The sequence below is a fragment of the Cucurbita pepo genome, chromosome 15 (assembly GCF_057944985.1).
Source record: "Cucurbita pepo subsp. pepo isolate OVF chromosome 15, ASM5794498v1, whole genome shotgun sequence".
NCBI lineage: Eukaryota > Viridiplantae > Streptophyta > Magnoliopsida > Cucurbitales > Cucurbitaceae > Cucurbita > Cucurbita pepo.
The window spans coordinates 9,621,307-9,648,206 of NC_141812.1; the positions used below are offsets into that span (position 1 = coordinate 9,621,307).

The 26,900-nt window shown below is 37.0% G+C and overlaps 4 protein-coding genes and 1 non-coding gene across 5 annotated transcripts; 2 read left to right on the top strand and 3 right to left on the bottom strand.

The window, feature by feature from the left end:
* The first annotated feature begins 1,530 nt into the window (after positions 1 to 1,530).
* LOC111811597 (uncharacterized) lies at positions 1,531 to 11,797 on the top strand. The gene is made up of 15 exons (XM_023698526.2): positions 1,531 to 1,910; positions 2,250 to 2,652; positions 2,772 to 2,949; positions 3,031 to 3,170; positions 4,086 to 4,986; positions 5,070 to 5,170; positions 5,420 to 5,564; positions 5,673 to 5,741; positions 6,114 to 6,159; positions 6,981 to 7,420; positions 8,457 to 8,536; positions 8,926 to 9,061; positions 10,586 to 10,760; positions 11,165 to 11,247; positions 11,319 to 11,797. Exons 1-15 carry the CDS (start codon positions 1,811 to 1,813, stop codon positions 11,445 to 11,447), a joined length of 3,126 nt encoding a protein of 1,041 aa, XP_023554294.1. The 5' UTR covers positions 1,531 to 1,810; the 3' UTR covers positions 11,448 to 11,797.
* Positions 11,798 to 12,781: 984 nt separating this feature from the next.
* On the top strand, positions 12,782 to 13,480 carry LOC111811473 (cytochrome b6f complex subunit (petM)). The gene has a single exon (XM_023698337.2). The coding sequence runs from the start codon at positions 12,976 to 12,978 to the stop codon at positions 13,354 to 13,356; it is 381 nt and encodes a 126-aa protein (XP_023554105.1). The 5' UTR covers positions 12,782 to 12,975; the 3' UTR covers positions 13,357 to 13,480.
* Positions 13,481 to 14,482: 1,002 nt separating this feature from the next.
* Positions 14,483 to 18,022, bottom strand: LOC111811471 (uncharacterized). The gene has a single exon (XM_087117781.1). The coding sequence runs from the start codon at positions 15,709 to 15,711 to the stop codon at positions 14,875 to 14,877; it is 837 nt and encodes a 278-aa protein (XP_086973907.1). The 5' UTR covers positions 15,712 to 18,022; the 3' UTR covers positions 14,483 to 14,874.
* Positions 18,023 to 18,163: 141 nt separating this feature from the next.
* On the bottom strand, positions 18,164 to 20,421 carry LOC111811470 (Pentatricopeptide repeat (PPR) superfamily protein). The gene has a single exon (XM_023698334.2). It carries the CDS (start codon positions 20,260 to 20,262, stop codon positions 18,349 to 18,351), a length of 1,914 nt encoding a protein of 637 aa, XP_023554102.2. The 5' UTR covers positions 20,263 to 20,421; the 3' UTR covers positions 18,164 to 18,348.
* Positions 20,422 to 21,895: 1,474 nt separating this feature from the next.
* On the bottom strand, positions 21,896 to 23,887 carry LOC111811899 (diphthamide biosynthesis protein 3). Its single transcript, XR_015411896.1, has 2 exons — positions 23,472 to 23,887; positions 21,896 to 22,186 (listed from the first exon to the last, which is right to left on the bottom strand). It is a non-coding gene; the product is annotated as a diphthamide biosynthesis protein 3 (transcript).
* Positions 23,888 to 26,900: the final 3,013 nt, after the last annotated feature.

The following is a 26,900-nucleotide window of genomic DNA, read 5'->3' on the forward strand; positions in this document are numbered from 1 at the left end:
TTTGAACGCCAAAAACATCATTTGACACGTGATATTCTAAAAAGAAAATGAAATTGTTTTATTTAATTTGTTTATTTCCATTTATACCCCTACTAGACTGTTTAGAATAAATTGTTAGGAAGGATAGTGATGTCATTTACAATTATATTAAATAATTATATTTATTGAAGCGAATTATGATCCACGAAACCAAATCATCGGCCAACGTGGCCAGGTCTGCCATGTTCTCGTCCACAAAATCCAGCGTGTAAATATGGATTATCCAAATATTTTATGTTTTAGAAAATAAATAATAATTATAATTTCCGAATTTTTCAAATATATTTACCAATTTTAACTGAATTCATTTTAAATATGTTGCATTTTGAAAATAGCGAAAATTTTATTAAAATTGAATTGAAATATATTAACAAGATGATTTAGATGCTTTTTTTATTCCATTATATAAAAAATGGTTTAATATATATATATATATATATTTAATGACTTAATATATTCATAAACTAAATTCTATTTTCTATTATTAAATTAAAAAATGTTGAATGTATTTGTCAGATCCCACTCCGTTGGAGAGGAAAACAAAACATTATTATAAAACTGTAGAAACCTTTCTTTAGTAGATACGTTTTAAAATCGTGAGGTTGATAATGATATGAAATGAGCCAAGACGAACAATATTTGCGAGCGGTGGGCTTGAACTGTTACATATGGTATCAAAACTAGACACCGAGCAATGTGCTAGTGAGATGTTGATAATGATACGTAACGGGCCAAAACGAATAATATTTACTAGCGGTGAGCTTGAACTGTTACATATGGTATCAAAGCTAGACATCGAGCAATTTGATAATGAGAGGCTGATAATGATACGTAACAGGCGAAAACGAATAGTATTTGCTAACGGTGGGTTTTAACTGTTACATATGGTTTAAGAGTTAGACACTAAGCAATGTGCCAGTGAGGACACTGGGACTCCAAGGGGGTGGATGGTGAGATTTCACATCGATTGAAGAGGGAAAAAAACATCCTTCCTTAGTAGATACGTTTTAAAACCGTGAGGCTGACGACTATACGCAACGGGCCAAAGCGAACAAAATTTGTTAGCTATGGGCTTGGGCTGTTACATATGGTATTAGAGCCCGACATTGAGCAATGTGTCAGTAAGGACTCTGGCCCCTCAAGGGAGGTAAATTATAAGATCTCACATCAGTTGGAGAGGGGAACGAAGCATCCTTATAAGGGTGTGGAAACCTCTCCCTAGTAGACGTAACGGACTAAAGCGGATAATATTTGCTGGCAGCGGATTAAATTTATTATTTTAAACATAATATTAAAAATAAGAAATTTAAATAAATATGGACGCAAAATTGAGAATGGTACATTCTATAATGTCACGCTCAAAACCTAATAAAAGGTATTTGAAAAAGAGAGTTGAAAACGTGTTGGGGGAAAGGAAAACCGACACGTGTCAGTAATGGCAATGCGTTTCCTTATAATTCAAAATTTTATTTATGCGAAAAAAATAGGGAAACAAAAAAACAATTAAATAAAATTCGACGAAGAAACGGATTCGAAATTCTTCTTCTAGCTGGGAATTTTGTTCTCCCTATAAAGCGCCAATTTCCCCTCCAGCTGATGTGCCGGCGGGAAGGGATTTTCCGGCAGTTCCGGCAGTTGATCGTTCTATTTGAATCGCGCCTGCAGAATTCAAGATTCCGCTTGTGAATCTTATCCCACTCTGTTCTTTGTTGAACTGGATTACTATTTCCTGCGGGTGATTTAGAGAGGATTTTGTTGCGTTTCAGTAGAAATGGAGGTCATGGCGACCGTGCAGGATCTGATCGAGGAAGCTAAACTTCGAACGGTTTGGTGGGCTCTGTGTACTTTCGTGATTTCGTACTTTTTGACCCGTAAGAATTCTCTATTCTATCGCGTTCTATTGCTCTAGCTCTGCATAATTCGGCTACCTTTTGGAAATTCACTGTACTGTTAAGTTTGGAGCGAGTTTGATGGTGTTATCGATTCTTTTATAGTTTCTTATAGATTGGTAGCTGAGAGTATTGTCACTTGAGAATGTGAATGAAGCAAAATTGGGTAGTGATGGCTCTCTCCTCTTTGATTGAATTGAAGTTTCTGAATAGGGAAATGAATGAAATTATGAAGCATTGAGTTTTCCTTTTCTGTCCCATTAATCAACCGCCATGCTTTTTGTAGTTTAATTTTGATGGACGTTTTCTTTCATAATGCAGATACTAGTAAGTCAATGTGGATGAATGTACCCCTAGCAATTCTATTAGTTTGTGCACTACGTATTCTGTTCAACGAGGTAGAGTTCCATAGAAAGGCCCGACCTGTTCAGCGACAGACGTACTTATCGCATCTGGAGAAGAAACAATTATCTATAAACGACTCGTCCCTTTCTTCAGTTCTTCATCCACCAAGATGGAAAAGGAAAATCAATTCTCCTACTGTGGAGGCTGCAATGAAGGATTTCATAGATAAAATACTGAAGGATTTTGTGGTTGACTTGTGGTATTCTGAAATAACCCCAGATAAAGAGTTTCCTGAGCAGATACACATGTTAATCATGGACGCCCTTGGTGAGATAGCGGTTAGGGTGAAAGAGATAAATCTTGTTGACTTGCTCACGAGGTAGCTTATTTTTTGTATGGTGGGAACTGGTTAGAAATTTTGTTCTACCATTAGGTTGTTTTGTTGTGTAATTAAGGAGTTTGAGTGGCTTTGACCATGTTTACATAAAAATGTTGCAGGGATGTTGTTGTTTTAGTAGGTGATCACTTGGACCTTTTTAGAAGAAACCAAGCTTCGATCGGTGTTGATGTTATGGAAATGCTGTCTTCTGAGGAGAGAGACGAAAGGTTGAAGCACCATCTTATAGCTTCTAAGGAGCTTCATCCAGCATTGGTGTCTCCTGAGAGTGAGTACAAGGTGTGAGTGGAGTGTTTTGTGAAGATAGGTCTTGTTCTTTGTGTGGAGTCTTGCACTTTGCTAATTGCTATTCTACTGCAGGTCCTTCAACGGCTCATGAGTGGAGTGTTGACTTCAGTACTGAGACCAAGAGAAACTCAAAGCCCTGTTGTCCGATCCATTGCTCGTGAACTTTTAACATGCTTGGTGGTGCAACCTCTTATGAATTTTGCAAGTCCTGGGTATGTTTTTTAGTTGCTTATGCTACAGTCTGACCCTTAACTTTCGTTTTCTTTATGAAAAATAACGGTGAAAAACGTTGCTTTCATTTGGAAGGGAAATTATTCGTTGGGTCACTCATTCTAATAATATCTATGACTTGTGTTTTTACCTTTTTCTTAATAATTCGGAGATGGGTGGTTGGTATTAAAAAAAATAGCTCAAAAACCACCTCCCCAGTTGGGACACTATGTTTAGATCTAGCTGCATCTACAAGATATCGAAAACACTGAAAACTCTAAAGAAAAAATAAGAAGTTTCACCAAAATATGGCCTTGCATACTTCTTTTACCTGTATATGTTTTCTTTTAAAGATAATTAGTAGTAAAACATTATGAGAAAATGGTTTGCACGAAGATGTTCTTGTACGTTTAGAGTCTTTGGGGTGGTCTTTTGAAAATAGTTTTTTAGTACTAATTCTTTAGATATATATATGTATGTATGTATTTTAATTATTTTTCATTAAGAACAAAAAAAAAAAAAAAAAAAGGAAATCAGTTCCATGTTTATATTTACGTTTTCCATATGTTAACAAAAAAATGTAATTCAATTTAATACAAAAGAAGAACAACTGTTTTCTGTTGTTTGGAGTCATTTTTCCGTTTTCTTTCTATTTCTATTGAAATGGGTTGTCTTGTCAAATATGTTTTTTTTTGTGTGTGTGTGTCAGAAGCTTAATATTTTTTAAGAATAGAGAGCAATTTTAAAAGTGCATTTTCCAAACAGTATCTCAGATACTCTCTTTGTGAAAAACTTGGGGAGAGGTCATTAGGCATTCATGTCAAGTTTTAAATGATCTAGTAGTCCAACGAGTTTAGAAGTGGCTTCAATTTTTTTTATTTTTTTATTTTTACCTTTTCTTCTTTCTTTGCCATCAGGTGCATAAATGAGTTGATCGAATGTATTGTCCTTGCCACTAAAGCTGAGAATGACTCTGTGATAGGTGGTCAACAACCAACTTATTCTGCAGATCATGACAGAGACCATTCTTCTACTGCTGGATTCATACACGATGACTATTTGGACAAAAGTAAATGCTCATCGTTAACGCCTGGGAATGCTTCAGAGCTTGCTAAAATTGACAATCAGCGAGAAAGATCCTCAGATTACAATTTCCAGGATGAGCCTTTGCAACTTAGGCTTGGTGATTGGGGCCGTACATTGGATGCAGCAACCCAAAGGAGAACTGAAGTTCTTATGCCCGAAAATCTTGAAAACATGTGGACTAAAGGACGACACTACAAAAAGAAAGAAAATAAGATCATTAAAGGAGGAGATTTTGAGCCTATGGCTACTACGAAGGATACTGGAACTAGTAGCATGCAGCCTGCAACAACGAGGGATGAAATGTTGACCGACAAGCATCATTCTTCTATTGGGCCAGAGGAAAAGGCAATAGCTGGGAGAACGCCCACAAGACATTCTGATCTCCTTTTGACCTCCAAATCAGGTGATGAGAACAAAATCAGTTTTCAGTTTTCTCAGGATCTTCAGAAGGATTCATCTGTCGACAAGAAGTTCATTGCTGATGAATTAAAGGATGTTGATAATCTTACTCCTGCTAGTAGAACTAAAAATCAACTCAAGAGATCCAATAGTACTTCTGCTTTGAAAACTAAATTTAGTGTAGAAAACACTCATACAGAAGGTGGAACATCTATTATATCAGATTTCTATGGTCCCAATTTTGGCAAGCACGGTGAAGAGCCCCTTTCTAAGAGTGTCTCGGATACAGTGGTCCAAAACGAGGGACTACTTGTTCCTAAACTTAGGAGTCGGGTGAGTGGGTTCATTCTTTTGTTTTTGTGGATAATCTGTCGACTAATAAATGTTTTACCAATTTAGTTCGAGTGCTGTTGCAGGTAATGGGTGCGTACTTTGAGAAGCTTGGTTCAAAATCTTTTGCTGTATACTCAATAGCTGTTACAGATGCAAATAACAGAACTTGGTTTGTCAAGAGAAGGTCTCTTCCTGATATTCCTTAATAAGTAAAGCCAATGTAACTGAACTTTTCAAAGATGTCCAAAACCTTTAGTGGTTTTTTTAGATTCTTTGACATGCAAATGCCTCATATATTTTGTGCTTTCGCATTTCCTCTTGAAATTGAATGATCTTTAGTGCCTTAGGATTTGAGAAAATTCCTCAAGCATTTTAACTAAACAGGTCTATAGTCACATTCATGCTCCTCTTATTTTTACTTTTATCTTTCCAGATACCGAAATTTTGAGCGACTACATCGGCATCTTAAAGATATTCCTAACTATACACTGCACCTGCCTCCCAAACGAATATTTTCATCAAGCACAGAAGATTCTTTTGTTCACCAACGTTGCATTCAACTAGACAAATATTTGCAGGTATCTATGGATTTTCCAACTTCCGTGCATGCAATTATTGTTGTTCATCAATGTAGCTTTTCATGATTTATTTATCCTGAATACTTTACTGTGCTATCTTTTACCCAGGAGCTATTATCAATTGCAAATGTTGCTGAGCAGCATGAAGTATGGGATTTTTTAAGTGTTTCCTCAAAGGTAATCGGCCCTTTTAATTATATTATTTCTAACCCCACATGGTCCTGGACTTCATTTTATTAACGAGGTCTAGCATGTGTGCTATTAATTTTAAAATCCAGATTAGACGAGAGTCGATGAGTTCAACCAGATTTCTACTACAATATCATATTATATTGTCATTAACTTCATAATCTTATCTATTTGGTTATTGTCTATTTTAATATTTTAAAATATTCCATAAACATATTATAATTTTATGGACTTATTATCTTAGAGGGACGTCCAGATTTCAAGGATGATCAACTTTTTATTATATTCATTACATTTGCATAAGGAAATGATATTGCAAACCTAATTGTCACTGATACATTAATGATCTTTTTTTCCCAGAACTATTCTTTTGGAAAATCTCCCTCAGTTATGAGAACACTAGCAGGTGAGTGTTTGTTCGTATTGTTCTTTGTGGGAAAGCCCTTTGCATATTGGTTGCAACAGTTTTATTGTTGATTATCTTCGTACTTTTGCTCTTCCTATGCAAGTTATTTGGCTTAATTACTTGCATTTTTTAGCCTCTGTTACTGGGTTGGTGGAATACGTGACCCTTTTTGGTAGAATATAATTTTTTTGCTTTTTCAATGAATAATTCCCATTCTTCTTTTGAGGGATTATTGGTCATTAAGTAGAACTACAATGAATAACCAAGTTCCTATTCTTATAAAAAATGCAGTCTCTCACGAAGATGGATTCATCTGCGTGCATATGCATTCTAATAATTTAAAATAATTTAAAATAATTGATGATTCCTGCAGAGACACATCATTTGTTGGGACTAAAACTTAGGTTGTAATTCCTATTCCTTCACGAGTATTTAGAGTATCTTAGAGTATGTAAGAGACCTTGAAAATTGACTCTCCAATCTATAAAAGTTGGAAGAAAAATATTAAACATAAATTATTCAAAGTGTTCCCATGGCAGCATAAAGATGTGCCCTTCAACCTAGTCTGCCTTCTCCTCTTCCCATCTATCTGATGATCTGCCCCTTTTTTCTAAAAAGAAAAAAAAATCAGTATTTTGCCTAAATACCTCTTTTCCCTTTTTTTTTTTTTTTTGAGTCTTTAAATGGAAAAATGATAGCCATTATGTATCTATGCAGTGGTATGTTTTGGTTTAATTAAATGTTAAGAGCCACAATTGTTAACAGTCGCTTCGATTCCTTTATTATTTGCTATTATTGATGATTTCAAACCATAATCACAGTCAATGTGGATGATGCTGTGGATGACATTGTACGCCAGTTTAAAGGGGTTTCAGATGGTTTCATGCGTAAAGTTGTTGGTTCAACCTCACCTTCTGAAGAAGCTTGTTTGTCATCAAATTATGATCGGAAGTTTTCATTTAATTCAGCAGACTTACGCAAACAAGTTTCTGCACAATATAACTTAGAAATAGCTAGTAACATTTCTGACGAGGAAAGTGAGAGAACTGAAAGTCAAAATCGTGAAAAAGTTAGTGGATGGCATTCAGACAATGAATTAAACTCCAAGAGCTTTCCCCCTCGTGTAATCAAACGCAGTGAAGAGTCGAAGGAATTAGTTGTTGACAAGAAAAATGACACAGAATTGAGGTCTGGGGCAAGCCAGGGAGGATGTTCTCAAATTTCATATCATATGGAAGATCCTGAAGGGATGCCACCAGAGGTAATGCTGCTTCATACAACATACTGTTTCCTACTTCATGCATTTCAACTGTCAGATATCTTGCATACCATTTTTTGTTACTTATCTTTAATCTTGCATTTTATCCTTTCTGGTTTTTAATGGTGCTTTCTTCTTGCTTATATCATTTTGTTTCTCTAATAAGAACTTGACAAAAATGTTATTGCTACTCATTGGGGGCAGGCAAAGGACCAGGTCGATGAAAACAAAAAATATTTTACGTAATTTATATGTTTTTAGTCATATCGATGATTTAATTGTTGTATGAGGACTGGACAGTTAAAAGCTTGATGAATATCATTTTAATGATCCAGTGATTTGTATCAAATATTTTATTTCAAATCCAGACCATATACTAGTTGAAATGGAGTTTGAGATTGGTTTAGGTGCTTTAAACTGTTGATGGAAGTTGAATTAGTGTGCTTCATTGTCTGTACTCGAGTTTAAATGAGGTTTTTACTAACAAAGACTCACCAGTTTGATGATCAAGACGAATTTTAAATTAAAAAAAGTGAAAATAAAGCTCTTGGCCAATTGTTTCCTTTGGCTATAAGATCAATAAAGAAGAACGGTGGATTCCTATTTAGGATGGTTATCCGACTCCAGGTGCCGTACACTAGGTAGACGTGCTTACAGCCCTAATGTTAACTTGGGAAAAATAATTTCAACATAAAATCCATGCAGGGGACTTAATTATATTATCGAGAAGTTCCTGGAATGTATTACCACCTCTTTGCACCCGTCTTTTCACTCGAAGTCATACTAATTCATTTCCTCGTTGTGATGGATCTGGTAGACTGCAAGAATTTTTTAGACATTCCTTTCAAAGAACTGTACTGTTATTGTGATTTATCAACTGGTGTGCACAATGTAAAAATAACCTAAAAGTTATTCTGATTGGGAAGAAAAAAAATGACGAGTTATTTCATCCTTCTGACATGCAACTGATGTTTGATTCAAGCATTTAGCTCTGGTTATTTATAACTTATTGGTTGTTTCAACGTTTATACATCTGCAGTGGACTCCACCTAATGTCAGTGTACCTATTCTAAATCTGGTTGACAAGATATTTCAGCTTAACAGGAGAGGCTGGCTAAGGTTCCATTCTTTTCACTTCTACATATTCTTTCAATGCCATTGACTATGATATGTTGTTTCCATGAGTATGCGACTTAATTATTCATGGCCTCTGTATTTTCTGCTCGGCTATCGGTTGTTTCTTATCTGGACCCAAGTTGCTTCTCACCCCCAACATTTTCTGCATAATTGTTGGTGGCTGCTTTATATGTAGATCCGTTCTCCCCAGTTGCTCTGCTTAAAGAAATTGTATATCTAGAGTTTATATTTTTTATTTCTCTATTTCTAACTCTATGCAGTTGCATAGGTTTTTGCAATGATGAAATTTCATCTGAGGGTCGAGAACCTAGATTATAACCGACAGCTTTAATTTTTTTGTTATATTTATATTTTAAATTGTTTTGATGCAGGAGGCAGGTCCTTTGGATATCAAAACAAATATTACAGTTAATTATGGAAGATGCTATTGATGACTGGATTGTTAGACAAATACACTGGCTTCGGAGAGAGGACATTGTTGCTCAGGGTATTCGCTGGGTCCAAAATGTAAGTATCTAAACTATTAAGGATTTTGATACTGTGTAGTGTTCAAATTCACTGAAAAGCTGAGTATCTTAGGTTCACTTGAAACTGAAGATTGACAGAATTAGTAATTATGGTTTTTTCCCTCTCCCCTGGCATGGGGAGTTCAAGAGTCCCGACTCTTGATGTCTATGGCAGGAACCAAACAGACCCAAAATGTATTGCAATATAAAAAGTAAGGAACATACAAGATAAACAAGTAATTTGAAGTACTTGCGATGTAACGGCCCAAGCCCACCGCTAGCAAATATTGTTCTCTTTGGGCTTTCCCTTTCGGGCTTCCCCTCAAAATTTTTAAAACGCGTCTGCTAGGGAGAGGTTTCCACACCCTTGAAAAGAATGATTTGTTCTCCTCCCCAACCAATGTGGGATCTCACAATCCACCCCATTTGGGGCCCAATGTCATCGCTGGCACTTGTTCCTCTCTCCAATCGATGTGAGATCTCACATTCCACCCCCCTTCGGGGCCCAACGTCCGCACTGGCACACTGTTCAGTGTCCACCTCCCTTCGGGGCTCAGTGCCCTTGCTGGCACACTGCCCAGTGTCTGGCTCTGATACCATTTGTAACGGCCCAAGCCCACCGCTAGCAGATATTATTCTCTTTGGGCTTTCCCTTTTGGGCTTTCCCTCAAAGTTTTTAAAACGCGTCTGCCAGGGAGAGATTTCCACACCCTTATAAAGAATGCTTCGTTCTCCTCCCAATTGATGTGGGATCTCACAATCCACCCCCTTCGAAGCTCAGTGTCCTTGCTAGCACTTGTTCCTCTCTCCAATCGATATGGAATCTCACATGCACCCTTCACTCTTGAGATCTCTCCCAATCCCTTATTCACGAACCAAACTAAAGCCTATATTCTCCCTCTATTTATAACCAAATACCCCAACAATACTAATATACCCTCATATTATTCCATCAGCCTATTCTGTCGAAGAATTGCTTTAGTTTCTTCTAGAGAATTTGTCATGATATGGTTCTGATTAGTTAGATTGCTTTTACGCTAAAGAATTATTAGTAACTGTTGCAGACAAAGGTATGCTACCATAGTGCAAGAAATTTTGGTGGGGTATTTTTATAAGACCATGAAAATAAATACGTTAGATAAACCCTTCTGATTGTTTTTGTTTCAAGTTAATTCATATATAGAGACAAGAAACAAAATTCTCTCAATCATGTTAAAAGCTCACAGATACGCATGCCTTTAATGTTCTTATGCAGAACAATTAAGTTAGAATACTTTGCATTGGCTTGATTATCATCATTTTCATTTCTCATATTTCATTCTATCTTGAGTGCCTTTTCTTTTTTTAATGATTGGACATACATCTGATTTTTTCTTATCAGAAATGATACTGTGAGAAATTATAGCGGTAACAACAATCATCCTAATTTTTCATTTAACCAATGAAAATGTTATTTTACCTTATAAAGAACAAATGATATAATAAGTGAAAGAAAATTCATTCTATTCTACCGTTGCTCTTTCAGGTTCTATGGCCCAATGGAATATTCTTTATACATTTGAGGAATGCTCAAAGTGAAGGTGATGATTCTCAATCTACTTCTAGCCAAACTGATGGTAGTAAGATCCCTAAGCCTGGATCTTTTGAGCTGCAGCTTGAGGCTGCTCGCCGAGCTAGTGATGTCAAGAAAATGCTTTTTGGTGAGTAATGCTTTCTTTCTGTGACATGAAAAAAAGTGTGCATCTGAAGTGTTTACATTGAAATGTTGGATTATTCTTTTCTATTCGTTCTAAACTATTCATAAAGGTGCCTCGTATTTTCTTGCTCCTCGTGTTTGTCTTCTTCGAATATTTAACATCATTGTATGCTGGGATTTTTCGATGTTGCCCCTTGCATTTTATGGACATGCATACTTTGTTAATATTCTCGTTCCAGATTAAATGATCTTATTAACTTTTCGCTCGTAAAATATCATAATCTTGCTGTTGTTTGTTTTTATCATATTCGTGAATTTAGAATCGTCCAAATCGAGTTTGTCTCACTTGCTCTTTACAAACGAGAAGCAAGAAAATTGACAATCTAACTACCATTACTATCTTTTTAGATGGGGCTCCAACACCATTGGTAAGCTTGATAGGGCACACGCAATACAAAAGATGCGCAAAAGATATCTATTACTTCACTCAGGTGGGTTAGCATCAATAACTTCACATTTATCTTTCAATTGACAATCTGAGTAAAATTTTGTGAATCTGCAGTCTACCATCTGTGTAAAGCAACTTGGGTACGGATTACTCGAACTATTACTCGTATCAGTTTTCCCTGAGCTACGGGATTTAGTAATGGAGATGCACGATAAGCCGCCACACGTCTCGGAACCAGTTTAGCGAGCAAACAGAGTACTCTGCAACCTCTAATCCAGGTTGTGACTGCTTCTTCTTCCTCCAATCCCCAGCCCAGAATCTCAGGTTTTTTTTTCTTCTTAATTTAGCATTCAGGTTCCCTCAGTTTTGATGGTTGATAGAAGTCTTTAAGTGATGAACACAATCAGGAGTTTTGTGGATTGCTTGAAATTCCTTTGTGAATAGAAAGGGTTCTGCTTGTCCTTTTTTTGTTTTTAAGTTTGTATAGTATTTTAGTTTTAGGATGTCTATAGAATTAGTGGTACAGCAGGTGATGAACAATATTCTTTTTTTTTTTCTTTTGTTTTATGGTAATTTATGATCCTTTCCTCTTGCTCCCGTTGATTCATTTTTTTTATAAGTGATTGATATTGAAGATTACATTATTCCATTCCATTTGATTTTTAGGGTTTTTTTCTTTGTAACCAAACTATATAGTAAAAAGTTATCATTAGTCTTTCAAAAGTTACAATATTATCTTTGACTAGACTAAACTGGTAGCGGTTGTTGGATGATGAAAGTTACACATCGGCTAATTTAGGGAATGATCGTGGGTTTATAATCAAAGAATATTCTCAATGAGGTCTTTCGGGGAAGTCCAAAGCAAAACCATGAGAGCTTATGCTCAAATTTGACAATATCATACCATTGTGGAGAGTCGTGTTCGTTTAACAGCGGCCACACTTTTAGACCGGACAAAGATGTTCTATACTTTTTTATTCCAAAATTTTCGAGTTGGTTAGAAACAGAATTTTTCATTAACAATTTTTATTTTTATTTTATGAAATTTAGGTTGATTTCTTACTAGTTTTATTACTATATTTTTCATTTTTATTAGATAAAGATTTGAGTTCTTATATTTTCTTAGCTTTAAATAAAAACGATGAAACTATAGATAAAATAACGCTTCTAAATTTAATTAAAACGAAAACTAACTATTTTGAACAAATTCATATGGTTAATAAAAATGTTCTTTAACTTTTTTTTTTTCTTTGAAATAGAAAATATTTTTAAATATAGTTCAAAATTCATCCATTGAAATCAGATTGACCTAATGATATCCGAGTTTCAAATGTCGAGGTCTCAATTTTATAAAAATATGAAAATATCGATTCGATCCAGGTCGATGAACGTATGGGATGAAAATATCGATGGAAATTAGAAGCTTTCGGATCAAACAAATTAAAGCTTATGTTTATAGTATCCCCTACTAATGTAATATCATACAAGATTGAAGAAATGAAGCCTTTTCGTTGGCTAATATTCAAAGGTTTCAAAAAATCATTGGCATTTCTAATCTGTTTATGAACCACTCATACGCCTCTTACCTTATCCATATCCCTCTCATCATCATCATCATCATCATCATCTTCTTCTTCAATATCTCTCACCCAAATTCCCCCAATTTCTCTTCCACACACCTTTCGATCCCTTCTTTTCTTTCCCCAAATCCCTTTTTCCCATCTGGGTTTTCACTTAATTTCACTCTTCCTCTTCTTTCAGGCATCAATCAATGGCGGCTACAGCCTCCGCTACCCTCTCGCCGCCCATATCCACCGCCGCCCCCATCGCCGCCGGCTCTAGGCGGCAGAGGAACGCCAATGTCCATTACATCACTGGCCTCAACTCCTTTGGTGGCTTGAAAGCTCACAACAATATCTTCTCCTTGGGCCTTCCCGTTTGTGCCGATCAGTCATTTGCTAACATTGTGAGCTCTTTGAAATACCCATCAAAGGGTAAAGGCAAAAACGGCGGTGGGGCTCTCTCTTCTACCTGTAATGCCGCCGGTGAGATTTTCAGGATTGCTGCCATTATCAATGGGCTTGTTCTTGTTGGAGTGGCGGTGGGGTTTGTTCTTCTCAGGATTGAGGCATCTGTGGAGGAGGCTGAGTGAGTGAGAAGATGCTATAATGTTAATGGTGATATTGTTGAATCAATCAGAATTTGTAAGTTAATCTGTTACTTTTACTACTTATAACTCAATTGTTTCTATCAGTCAAAACTATTGACAACATTCATTTGGCCTCTTACACTTTCTCCCTTGATTTCTGCTTTCAAAAGAATGACAATGTAGTATGTTGTTCGATCTGTTTGGATTGCATATTCTTCTGAATTCTTGTAAGATCAACTAGTTTTTAGGTAACATTAGACGAAGCAATGGAAGATTGATCAACTAGTTTTTAGGTAACATTAGACGAAGCAATGGAAGATTAGATTGCATGTTTAGAATCATTCAAGCTTGACATGATTGACCTTGTCTTAAACAAATGTTCTTCCCTTGAGATATTTGATCAACAAGATCTGAATTTTACTTTCCCTTGGAGTGATTTCTTATCATTAGGGCTGAGTGTTCTTACCTGAGTGTTCTTACCTTTCGTTAGTTAAAGACTAAGTTTCTTTGCGATTCTACGTAGTTTAGGTTACATGTTTAGAATCATTTAAACTTGACATGATTGAGCTTGCTTGTCGAAGGATTGGAGTCTCAACCAAATGTTCTTATCTTGAGATATTTGATCAATAAGGTAATCTAAATTTTGCTTTTCCTTCGAGTGATGTCTTATCATTAGGGCTATATAGTTTAGATTGCATGTCTAGAATCATTCAAGATTGACATGATCGAGCTTGCTTGTGGATTGATTGAGTCTCAACCAAATATTCTTGCCTTGAGATGTTCGATTAACGAGGTAATCCGAATCTTACTTCAAGTGATTCCTTATCATGTTAAGTGGGAGGGAGTAGTTAAGCTAGTGGAGTTGGGTGGCCTAGCCATAGGGAGCTTCAGTTTACGTAATGAAGCTCTGCTGGCGAAATGGTTGTCGACCCTCGATCCTTCTAGAGGGTTCTCGTCCGGTTGTTTCTTTTGTATGTTCTTTGTCCTTCTCCAACCCGAAATCACCTCATCTTTCATCTAGGAGGTTACAATCCATTTACATGGGAGAGTCAACACTATGGACCGTGTTCGAATACGTTCTTCGTTTGTGTTGTATCAGCAGTGGTGTTCTTTGTAGGAATCATGCAGAGAATCAGTAAGAAAAGTTCTTTCATACCATAAATGCTAGAATATCAAACAGTAAAAGAGATGAAAAGTAGGGCCTTAAAGGGAAGGATCTTTTCTTCGTGTGGGATTCCAATTGAATCGGGTTTCGAGCGTGTTTCGATAACGCTCGCATCTGCCGGATTGGATCAGTTCTTCATGTTTGATTCCTACTGAATCGGGTTGATCCTGGAAGTCGACTTCAGTAGCAAGTTTCAGTCTGCAAAACATACACAAGTTCTAGATGTATTTATTCTGATTGATGGTTTTAACAACAGCGATATCACAGCCTTTTTAGTATTTATAGGATATTGTCTCGACCGTTTTGACCAATTGATTCACCTCATTCATGACCGTTCTAGACATCTTTCGCGCTTCTCAAAGCTGCTCGTAGTCCGATATCTGGATCTTTGGGGTGCAAGTTTCAGATTTTGTACATTTGAGGCTTATAAATCCAGTAAATATAAGAATCCCTGCTAGTATCCAACTGAATTGCAGGTTAGCGAGCGCTCGTGCTCTCATATCAGCTTCCTTGGAGGCACAAATCACTGCTCCGAGCATTTCGTCTTTACCGTTCTTCACAATTCTCATGCTGCAGCCCTTAGGAACTAAGTTTGGAACCCATAGCATGAACCCCATGTTCATGAACCAACACCCTTGCAAAACAACCAATAATGAAAGAACAATGGCTGCTGGAAAGCAGGTAGGACAACAAGCAGCTACTATTACCGACACGAGCGACGCAAACACAATGAGCTGCAAGAGCCAATGGTAATGGCCTTCAATGCCATTATGGTCAGCCGAGTGGAAATGAAGCAAGAACAGTTCTTGACTAAAGACACATGCTGCAAAGACACCCTCAACCCCAGACAATAAACTCGACGAATGATTCAGCTCGTTGTAGAGGGAAAACCCGGAAAAGATGGCAAGGTGCAGGAACATCGTTGCGTGCTCCAAGTTGATGACATTGAAAGACAAATGAACAAAAGGGTAGTCCCAAAATTGTCCACAAATTCCAATGACCGAAAAAGAGAACACGAGAATGAGCTCTAAGTACTTGAGATTGGAATGGGGCCGATCGAGAGGGTACCAAAATCTTACTTTAAAGTTCGAACCACATCCGAGATTGTAGGCTTTGATTGTATTCACGGTATGCCAAAGGCCAAGAAGAGTGAATACAAAACCAGAAGCTATGTGAGGTACAAATTGCCCCATTGAAACCTCTGTTTTCAAGACCTATAGCTTACCAAGTTCATCCAAAAGCCAGGGCAATCTTATAGATACAACCTAATAATGCATGATGGTCGTTCACGCAAGTGCTTGGTGCATAATGTATGTGCTTCCACTACAAAAGTTATTGCTAAAAGTTGATAAAGGAGCTTTAAAAATTGGATGAGTAATAGATCAGTTCAATTCTTAGATGCAAAATGTAGAAAATGAACTAAAACAAGATTTTGTGATGGTTAATCTTACCTTGGATTAAAACCCCTGTTGATTCCCATGTGACGACCTACCTGTATTTAGTATTCCACGAGTTTTTTACAATAAAATGTAACCAGGTCCGATGATTGTCCTGTGAGATTATTTGAAATACGTGCAAACTTGTAATAGCTCAAACCCACCGCTAACAAATATTGTCTACTTTAGCTCATTACGTATCGTTGTCAGCCTCGCAGTTTAAGAACATGTAGGCTAGGGAGAGGTTTCCATACCCTTATAAGGAATGTTTCGCTCCTCTCCAACTGATGTGGGATCTCACAATCCACCTCCTTGGGGGCCAGCGTCCTCGCTGGCACACCACCCGGTGTCTGGATCTGATACCATTTGTAACAGCCCAAGCCCACCGCTAACAAATATTGTCCTCTTTGAGCTTTCCCTTTCGGGCTTCCTCTCAAGGTTCTTAAAACGCGTCTGTTAGGGAGAAGTTTTCACACCCTTATAAGGAATGTTTCGTTCTCCTCTCCAACCGACGTGGGATCTCACAAGCCTAATCCAAACGCTCACAAATATCCAAATAATAAGAAAAAGAAGAAGAATGTGAACTCGTAGTATTAGATGGACATATGTCATCTGTCCAAAATGAGCCTAAATGGTTATAAATGGAGTTACAAACCACCAAAGAAGGAAAAAAAGTTCAAATTGAGTGAGACATAATGGGTAGCACCGATTAGTCCACGTTCAAAGAAAGCTTAGAAATATACTCAATAATAAATCATACTTAAAAGTATTTACATGATTGATTTATTGATGTGGCTCACATTTTAAGCATTAGAGTACTCAAAAGTTGCAAGGAATTTAATGGGCAAACCAATGAAAATAGTGATAGTGAAAGCTAGCAACAAACGAAGCAGATTATGGTTCTATACATTATAGAAAGCTAAAGGTTGTATAAATGGTAAAGATTTAGTGCATGCCTTCCTAGATGCTTATTGGCTCTATTATATAAAGAAAGTAGACATCAAAAAGGCAAGTGGGGGAAAACTTTTGTTTCAGACTAACAGGAAAAACCGTGAAAGGATCGCCTAGAATGAACCTTTTGAACTTTCCTTGACCCACCATGGAATGCCCATTTCGAATCTGTAATAAAGTTTTTCACAATCTTATCTCATCCCTTCCTTTATTGTTATAATTCGACCGATGATATAGTAAAAGATGAGACGTCCTGCTCACTCGAACAAAGATGAGCCACAATTGTAATGATCCATGTCTCTAACTTTTGATAACTATAGGGGAAGAAAGACTGACAGTCTCGTCTTTGAATTATAATAGAGACTGCACCGTCGATGGGAAAGAGATAAGGGTAGATAGTTTCCCTTTGGATTCTGCTCGAGGTTTTAGCCTTAGCTGGGGATGAGAGGTATCAAAGGAACAACGGACATTAATAAGGAGGATGAACAGCCCAAATCCACCGCTAGCAGATATTGTCCTCTTGGGCTTTCCCTTCTTGGCTTCTCCTCAAGGTTCAAGAGGTTTTACACCCTTATAAGGAATGTTTCGTTCCCTTCTCCAATCAACGTGGGATCTCACAATCTATCCCCCTTAGGGGTCCAGCGTCCTCGCTGGCACACCGCCCAATGTCTAGCTCTGATACCATTTGTAACAGCCAAGTCCACCGCTAGCAAATATTGTCCTCTTTGAGTTTTCCCTTCTAGGCTTCCCCTCAAGGTTTTAAAATGTGTTTGCTAGCTAGGGAGAGGTTTCCACACCCTTATAAGTAATGTTTCGTTCCCCTCTCCAACCAATGTGAGATCTCACAATCCACCCCCCTTAGGGGTCCAGCGTCCTCGCTGGCACACCGCCCAATGTCTAGCTCTGATACCATTTGTAACAGCCAAGTCCACCGCTAGCAAATATTGTCCTCTTTGAGTTTTCCCTTCTAGGCTTCCCGTCAAGGTTTTAAAATGTGTTTGCTAGCTAGGGAGAGGTTTCTACACCCTTATAAGGAATGTTTTGTTCCCCTCTCCAACCAATATAGAATCTCACATTGATTCTACTTCAAGGCTTGTCTTTTTACCATTTGAACATCGTATCTTATAGTGCTTCGAAATCCATAGAAGCTCGAGAAACTTGTCCTTGTACACCAAGTTGTTCAAGGGGACAATATTATGTGAAACATATATGAATTTCATCTTGTGCAAGAGGGTATGAGCAGAAATTTCAGTAAATGAGAGCAACTCTTTTGGCTACTAATAATGAACAGATTCTTCAGTTTTAGAATCAACTGATATCTATGTCTCAGCTAAGTATGTCAGAGACTCTTGCAATATATAACTCAAAACAACATTCTAAACATGAAGGTTTACATGCAGGTGATCTATGAAAATCTCTGCCAAATAAATACTCTTATGTGTTCTAAGTTTCAACAGGACTATTAACTTTAGTAATACCTTCAATCAATGAGAAATAAGTGCTATCATCGGGAGTAATACCTTTACTTACCATTTCTTTGAGCAGCTCTTCAGCATGATGACCTTCTTGGTTTTTGAATAACCCTTGTATAAGGGCGTTATAAGTTAGAAGAGTAGGATTGAATCCTTTATCGAGCATCTCATCCCGTACTCTGAAAGCATCCTTTACGTCGCCCCGTCGACTATAACCACTTATCAGTGTATTGAAGCTAACATGGTCAGGCTTAATTCCTCTTCTCTTCATCTCATCGAAAAGTTCACGGGCTTCTTCGACTTTTCCTTCCCTACAACGTCCTTGCATTATTGTATTGAAAGTCACTTCATCGGGACGAACCTTCATCCTATCCATATCTTTCAGAAGCTCAAACGCACGCTCCACATTACCGTTTGAGCAATGACCATCTATCAAAGCATTAAACATAATGACATCGGGCAACATACCTTTACTTGTGATCTTTTTAAACAAATCATCTGCCTCCTTTATTCTATTCTTTTTGCTCAAAACATGAATTAGTGATGTGTATGTCACTTTCGTTGGCCGAATGCCACTCGCCAACATTTCGTCGTGCAGACGAAATGCTTTCTTTGCATTTCCACATCTACAATACCCATTGATCAAGATATTATACGTAATAGCATCGGGAGCAATACCTTTCTCGTGAATTTCCTTGATCATACCTTCAGCTTCATCATATTTTTGCTCCATAAACAATGCATGAATCAACAAGTTATACGTTGATACAGTCGGCATTATGCCCTTCTTCATCATTTCATCCTTATAACCGAAGGCCATATCCAAATTACCCTTATTGCAAAATCCATCAATCAAAGTATTATAAGTTACAGCACTAGGAAGTAACCCATTTTGTACCATTTCTTCAAAAATCTTCGACGCTTCTTCAAGTCGTCCTTGCTTGCACATCCCGCTGATTAGAGAGCCATATGTGTAAGAGTCAGGTCGAATATTTTTCCTTTTCATAGTACTCAAAATAGCATCAGCCCCTTCAACTCTCCCTCTCGAACAATATCCATGAACAATTGTATTATACGTAACAACATTCGGTTTAACCCCTAAGCATTCCATATGCTCAATAAAATCCTTAGCCTTCTTCAACTTCCCCTCCTTGCATAGAACATTGATCATTATGTTAAATGTATAAACGCTAGATTTTATCCTCAATCTAAACATCTCAGCATACAAAACCCAAGCTGTTTCAGTTCTATTCAACTTAAGAAACAAACTCAGCAAATCATTGCAGGTCTCAATCTTGGGTGCAACACCCTTTTCCTTCATCATGTAAAAACACTCAAAAGCTTCATCTGCCCTATTCAATTCGCAACAGGACTTAATCAAGTAATCAAAAACAATACTGCTTTTAACACCCAATTGATCACGAGAAGCCGCTAGCAATTCAAAAATCTCCTTAACTGAATTAGTGCCACACCCAACAGCTTGTTTTAGAAGCTGTAAAGTGGGTTTGGGAGATGGAAGACGAGCAACAATGACAATGGCAAGGCAATGGGTTCGAGAATCAAGTAATCCATGTTGTAAATGGTTTAACAATTCGAGAACAATTTGTGGAGAATCGTGAAGATTTTGAAGGGTTTCGGAAATAAGCGACGGAGTCAGAGTGGATTCAACCTGTTTGATGAAATGCCACTGAGAGGACCGGGCGAATTTCTCGAGAGAATTCTGGGTTAGAGTCGAATTGGCTTTTGTGGTTGAATTGGGAGATGGAAATGGAGATTCTGGTGGTGTTTTATGGGGAGAAATCGAAGAGAAAAGTGCGGAGGATTGGGAATTAGTGGTTGCTTGGAAATTCAACGAAGAAAGCTTCAGAATTTTGTAACGATTCATAGTCGAAGGAAAATGGAGAGAAATTTACCTGAGCTAAGAGCGTCTTCTTCAGTAGTTTATTGGCTGAGACTGAGAGGAACAAACTGGAATAAGGTGGAAGCTTTCCTGCTCGTTTTCTCGGCGAAGATAATGAGCTATGGCTATGGAAGCTTTCTTTCCAGAAATAGTGTATTTATAGTAAATATTTATAGGTTTGTTCAATATTTTCAAAAAAATATATATTTTTTAAAAGAATATTTATTTAGCACACTAAAAAAATATAAAAACTCATAAGATAATTTTTTTTATAAATAATTTATTTAGTGCCCTAAAAAAATATAAAAATTAATTTTTTTTAAAAAAATAGAGTAATCATTTTATTTAGTTCGAATAAATATAATTTATCAGATTTCAATTTTTGACAACAAAGAATGAAATTGAAAAAAAAAAATGATATTAGAGAAAATATATTGTTTTGATATTAATGTTTCTTAAATGATCTAGTAGAGACATCGTTTTTATCGGTAAGCTTGTTAGGAATCATCAATAACAATATGATAAGATAAGGAATCACTACAAGGAGAGTAAGATTCGGATTACCTTGTTGATCGAATATCTCAATGCAATAACATTGTTTGAGATTCGAATCACTCTAGAAGCAAGATCGATCATGTCTAGCTTCAATGATTCTTGTTGATCAAATATCTCAAGACAAGAACACTTAATTGAGATCGAATCACTCCACAAGCAAGATTGATCAGAGCTTGAATGATTCTACATGCAACCTAACCTAAACTACGTAGAATTGCAACAAAACTTAGCTATTGGCTAAAATAAAAGCACAAACGCTTCTTTCTATATTTTCCAAGTCTTAAAATACAATAACTCTAAATTACTCTAAATTGTAACCCACCCAAAATTTACAACAATCAAACTTCATTCTAAATTGTAACCCACCCAAAATTTACAACAATCAAACTTCATTCTTTTTCAATGTAGCATGAATTGAAACATCTTTTGATAATTTTGACAACCTTCTCTTCACATCTTCATTGAAGTATGAAGTATATTGTATGATTGATGTCTCTTGGTTCATATTACAATAAGTCTTATTTGAAGACTATTTGAAGAGGCTCGTATACGGAACGTCTCGAAATAATAACAGAAATGGTGGATTCAAGTAACCAAGAGGCAGAAGCTGAAATTCACCTCGACCATCAATAGGTTTAGCTAGGGTAGTTATAACACAACCTAAATAAGTCTCACGGGTGTCTAAGCAAGAACTTCGAAGTAAGATAGAAATTCAAATTTTATTATCACATAAATTCTTAAAAAAAAAAAAATTAAAGAAAAACATATTCTTCAAGAGTTCAAAGAAAAGGCTGTTTTTCAGCTCAAAATCATTCTGTTTTTGCAGCATTCATAATATTGTTCTTCAATTTTCAGGAAGGAAAGTAAATGCATACACCTTGAAAAGAGAAACCTATCCAATCAGCATTTCCAAGAAAGGGTTTTTTGTTGTCTCTCCTATTATCCTCCTCAGATTTCTCTGAATGTTCTTGATGACTTCACACACTTTGATCAATCCATAATACAATCTAATAAACAAGTCATTATCCTGAAATTTCCATACACAAAGTAGAAGAACTAAAAATGAGGAACAGCAAAGGATTTAGATCATTAGAGCTTTTCATCCATTCTATGTCTCAAAGATCGACCAAAGAAATCACCACTCATTACCATTAGATTGTGCAAAGATCAAGAATCTATAAATTACTTTTTCAAGGAACAAAAATAGTACTTACTTTCCTCTATTTGCTAGATCAATTCTGAGGGGTGGTGAAGAAAACAAAAGAAAAAGAAGAAACTATAATGGCGACGAAAATTTCATCTGCAACAACATGTGTAGCTGTCGTGGTTACACCATGATTCGCGTTCGAGGACTCTGCAAAAAGGATGATCCATATAAAGCTAACGAAGAGAAGAATATAATTTCTGTGTTGAAGAAGAAACTAAAGACATTAGAAGACCATTCCAACTATGAATTGATGGATTTTAGAGCATCTCTCTGCTACAAAATTAGAGACTTGCACTGATGACATATTTATGGTCACAAACTAAACACAAAAGACTCAGTTGACTAGATATCTTCTTAAAAGTGGTCTAGATTCAAACAGAGCTACTTCCTCCATTTTTCAATCTCGAAGTCGGAGAAGTTGAGTGAAAAAAGACGAACCTATAAATACAATATATCTTTCTGCTTAGGAAACAAGCATAAGAAACAGATTATGAACAATGACCAAAAAGATGTCCTTAGATGGTAACCGGTAGACGAACAAAAACACACACAATTAAGTATAACTCTTAGGAAGATATACATTTTCAGGAAATCATCTCTAAACATTTGATTTATGCATTTTTACAATTGCTCCATTTGATAAGTAAAAAGAAGGGCCAAGTGAAACAACCCAGAAAACAGAGGTAATAAATTCAAATTACTAACAGGAAAAACGTTCAAAGAACTGCCAGCGCTTTTTTTAACGATTCGAGGCAGTGTGTACGAAGGGCAGGTCGTTGTGATAGGGCTACCCTTTCCATATATGATCATAGCTTCAGAAAATTGATAAGCATTCTCTAGCCGATTGAACTGGTCATATCTATTGAACTAAGCCATATAACTAGCCAATTGAAACCGTCCTCCTGGGGGTGTAGCAAAACATATTCTCTTTTCTCAATCCCAAAATTGAAATCATTTGGTCACAAACTAAACATAGAGCTTCTGGGATAAGATATATTATTGTGTGCGTTTTAGATTCATCCAGAGCTACTTCCTCCATCTTTCTACCTTCTAGTTAGAGAAGTTGAATCGAGAAAATGATGAGGCCTTCAATATAGTGTACCAAAAATGACCAAAATGATGTCCTTACATGGTTAATCTTTAAGACTAGACGAGCGAAACACAAACACAATAGCATAATGCTTTCAGAAGAAGTATTCATTTTCACAAATTTATCTCTGAACAATTTTATCGCAGGGGAAAGGAGACAAAGCAATTGGAAATTTTCTCACGCTATATAACTAAACAAATGAAATCATATTCTAAAATTCAAAAGGCATGTCAGAATATGGACGTATGAACAAGGTAACCTAAAACGAACCGCCAAAAAAACGATTGCATCAAAACATACCGGCGACAATAAACAAGTCTGAAGTTTCGATCGGTTAATTACCTGAATTGTCAAGCGACAACGATAGGCTGTTGCTTGGAGGGCTGAAGTCCTTTGTTATTCTTCTGATCAGAGTCTCCGAGAAAATCTTCCATGTTGTAGATAACTGTGATGTAAAGAGAACAGCTAGGGCACCGAGCAATCTCTTCACCGAGCTTAAGATCCTCCTTCGTAATCTGGAACAAGTCGCCGCACGGGCATGGGTACGTGAAGGCCTGCAGTTCCTCATTCCACTCCATGTCTTCAATCTCCACGTCGTCGTACGACATCGTTGCTCCGTCGGATTCGGCCGATTTGAGGGCGACGGCGAGTCTTCAACCGCCGAGTTCGGAGGAAGACGAAGAGAATTGAGGAAGGGCGAGGGATTTGGGTCTGTTTGGACTCTGAATATCGGAAGACCGCGTCCAATTTAGGCTGTAATCGTAACCCGCGTTAAATTTATTCTCTTTTTTTTCCTAATTAAAAAAATTATAAAATTTAATTAGTTTAATTAAATGTTATAATTATTCAACTGTTATGGGAGGAGTTAGAGATCTCCCTACTGATGAACGAAACATTCTTTGTGAGGGTGTGGAAACCTCTCATAAGTAGACACGTTGAAGGAAATACACAAGGGAAAGTTCAAAAAAGACAATATCTACCCGTGATGGGCTTGGGCTCTTACAAATTGTAACAGGGTCAAGCACCGAACGGTGTGCTAGCGAAAACTCTGAACCCCAAGGGGCAGATTATGAGATCCCATATTGGTTAGAGAAGGAAACGAAGCATTCCTTATAAGAGCGTGGAAACCTCTACCTAATAGACAGAGATTCCCAAAAGGGAAAGCTCAAAGAAGCAATATCTATTAACGATGGGTTTAAGCTCTTACGAAGAGCCACCCCATAAGAGCACGTCCCCAGATATCCCAGTGTATTAGGGTCAAGCACCAAATAGTGTGCCAGCGAAGACTCGGGGCCCGAAGGGGGTGGATTGTGAAATCTCATATTGGTTGGAGAAGGAAACGAAGCATTCTTTATAAGAGCGTGGAAACCTCTCCCTAATAGATAGGGATTCCCAAAAAGGAAAGTCCAAGGAAGACAATATCTACTAACGATGGGCTTAAGCTCTTACAAAGAGTCACCCCATAAGAGCACGTCCCCAGATATCCTAGTGTATCAGGGTCAAGTACCAAACGGTGTGCCAGCGAAGACTCTGGCCCTCAAGGGGGTGGATTGTAAGATCTCATATGGTTGGAGAAAGAAACGAAACATTCCTTATAAGCGCATGGAAACCTTTCCCTAATAGACAGTGATTCCCAGAAGGGAAAGTCCAAGGAAGACAATATCTACTAACGATGAGCTTAAGCTCTTACAAAGAGTCACCCCATAAGAGCACGTCCCCAGATATCCTAGTGACTCAACCCCACTATTACGAAGAACACAAGCATTAAGAACAACAAAATACCAACGACTAATGCAATCACGAGCCAGCGATCACACACAACAAATCAAGCTATCACAGAATGATTGAGAATATTACCACCAGACCAAAGACAATTATAGTAAGGAACCACGAGACATCTAGGGCACTAAAAGTCAAACCACACGAACACTAATACCTGCTCAAAGAGATCGCTCACGAAATTATCGACACGATTGCAAAACACCCACATTTTTATTGTTTGAATTCTTCATTTGGAAAGCAATAAATTGAAGTAAGTGTTTTGAAAAAGAAACCATTTCCAAATGAAAAAATGGATATTAAGAATATCCATTGGGCCAACCATAATGGGCGCAAACCGTGTGCCCAAACAGAACTGCGTGCGCCTCTCGTCCCTTCCCGCCCTCACACACACATGCACACACACAGACTTCAAACTTCCCCAAATCGCCATCTCATCGCTCTCCTTATAAACCCTAAACCGATTCCTCTCTCACATTCATTCCCCAAACCTAATCTCCTCTTCTTCTCTTTACAAATCACTCTCTATATGAAGATTTCGCCTACCGTGGATATGTGCATAAGCGAGCTCGCCAAGTTCCGCGATCGATTCGCAGGCTCTTCCAGACGGTTCTTCCCGAAGCTCAGAGACGAATCAACGACAGATCGCCGGGAGACATCGATCGAGGAGGCTACGAAACAGATCAGAGCAATCGATGATCGGAAAGAGGTGATTCTTTCGGAATCCACTATTTTCTTGCTTATCGATCGGTTTGTTGTTTGGTGATGTGATTGTGAGGCCGTTATTGGCAAGATTTTTGAGTTTGTAATGTAAATCTGAAGATGTTTTTGTGACGAATTTATGTTCGATCTCTCTGTTTTTGTGCGACGGTGCAGAAATTGCCCCGATCGCGATGTAGGAGACGAGTAAACATTGCATCATTTCGTCTCAAATTAACATTTCTCACCATTTTTTTTAAAATTAGGTTTAAATATATTAGGGAAAATTGCATCAAGAGAAACCACTACCAAAGAAAATGGTGAAATTGATATGAACATTTCCTTGAACTTCCTATCTTTCTTGTGTGTATCTGTGAATTCTTATAAATTTGATAGTTTAACGATTAAATTTATAAATTCAAAAACTAAATAGATACAAATTATAATCATTTAAAAATAGTTTGTATCTAAATTTAAAAAATCGTATAAACAATAATTAAGTAATAAGTTCTTTTATTGGTGAATTGTTATCATAGTTTATTATTAAAATTTATTGTAGAATGACGAATTTTAGTTTATGGTTAATATAATTCCTGCTTGCGTTCTTCGTGTATATCTTATTCTCTCTTCGTGTATATCTTATTCTCGTGGTTATATAGGAATTCAAATTCGCCGAATCACTCGTGTTATGATTTAGATTGTTCCTTCATCTGGTTTATGTTCTTCATGTAGCATTTAAATCGAATGACTCTATGAAATTACGTCGATACTTTCACATATTTCACATATTTCGGCTAACGTAGGAGACATCTCTATTTTTTCCCTCGGAAATCCTTAGAATTACCCCTGCTTAGCTTTCAATTTGCCTTTGACCATCAAATGAAATGTGAATAACCAGTCCTCTTCTTTTTGAAACAAGAGACAAGAAACGCTTCTAGTTATGTCTAGTCTTTCTCCATATTACTATATCTGTCTAGTCTTTCTCCATATTACTATATCTTTAAAGTCAATGATTTTATACGAGGAACTACTGAATTCAGTTTGAAGAAAGGAAGGATTCCAAAGAATCGATCTTCTTTTAGTTATTGAATCTCTCTTTGATTGATCAATGTGTGATATTCCGAATCCTCCACATTACTAATGGAATCGAAATGATCTCTGGATTGATCAGAAGATCCTTTCAATTGGCTAGAATCTGTTACTTAAACGAAACTAGATCTTGTGGAATCATATTGAATATTTGATAAGACATTGTTTACCAACCACACATTCTCTAACCAAATCTAATAAGAC

Excerpts from the sequence above, each read along its gene's own strand:
- LOC111811597 (XM_023698526.2), top strand. The coding sequence starts at position 1,811 with ATGGAGGTCATGGCGACCGTGCAGGATCTGATCGAGGAAGCTAAACTT. Across the intron at positions 1,911-2,249 it reads GATTTCGTACTTTTTGACCC|ATACTAGTAAGTCAATGTGG; the intron begins GTAAGAATTCTC and ends TTCATAATGCAG. Across the intron at positions 3,171-4,085 it reads ATGAATTTTGCAAGTCCTGG|GTGCATAAATGAGTTGATCG; the intron begins GTATGTTTTTTA and ends CTTTGCCATCAG.
- LOC111811473 (XM_023698337.2), top strand. The coding sequence starts at position 12,976 with ATGGCGGCTACAGCCTCCGCTACCCTCTCGCCGCCCATATCCACCGCC.
- LOC111811471 (XM_087117781.1), bottom strand. The coding sequence starts at position 15,711 with ATGGGGCAATTTGTACCTCACATAGCTTCTGGTTTTGTATTCACTCTT.
- LOC111811470 (XM_023698334.2), bottom strand. The coding sequence starts at position 20,262 with ATGAATCGTTACAAAATTCTGAAGCTTTCTTCGTTGAATTTCCAAGCA.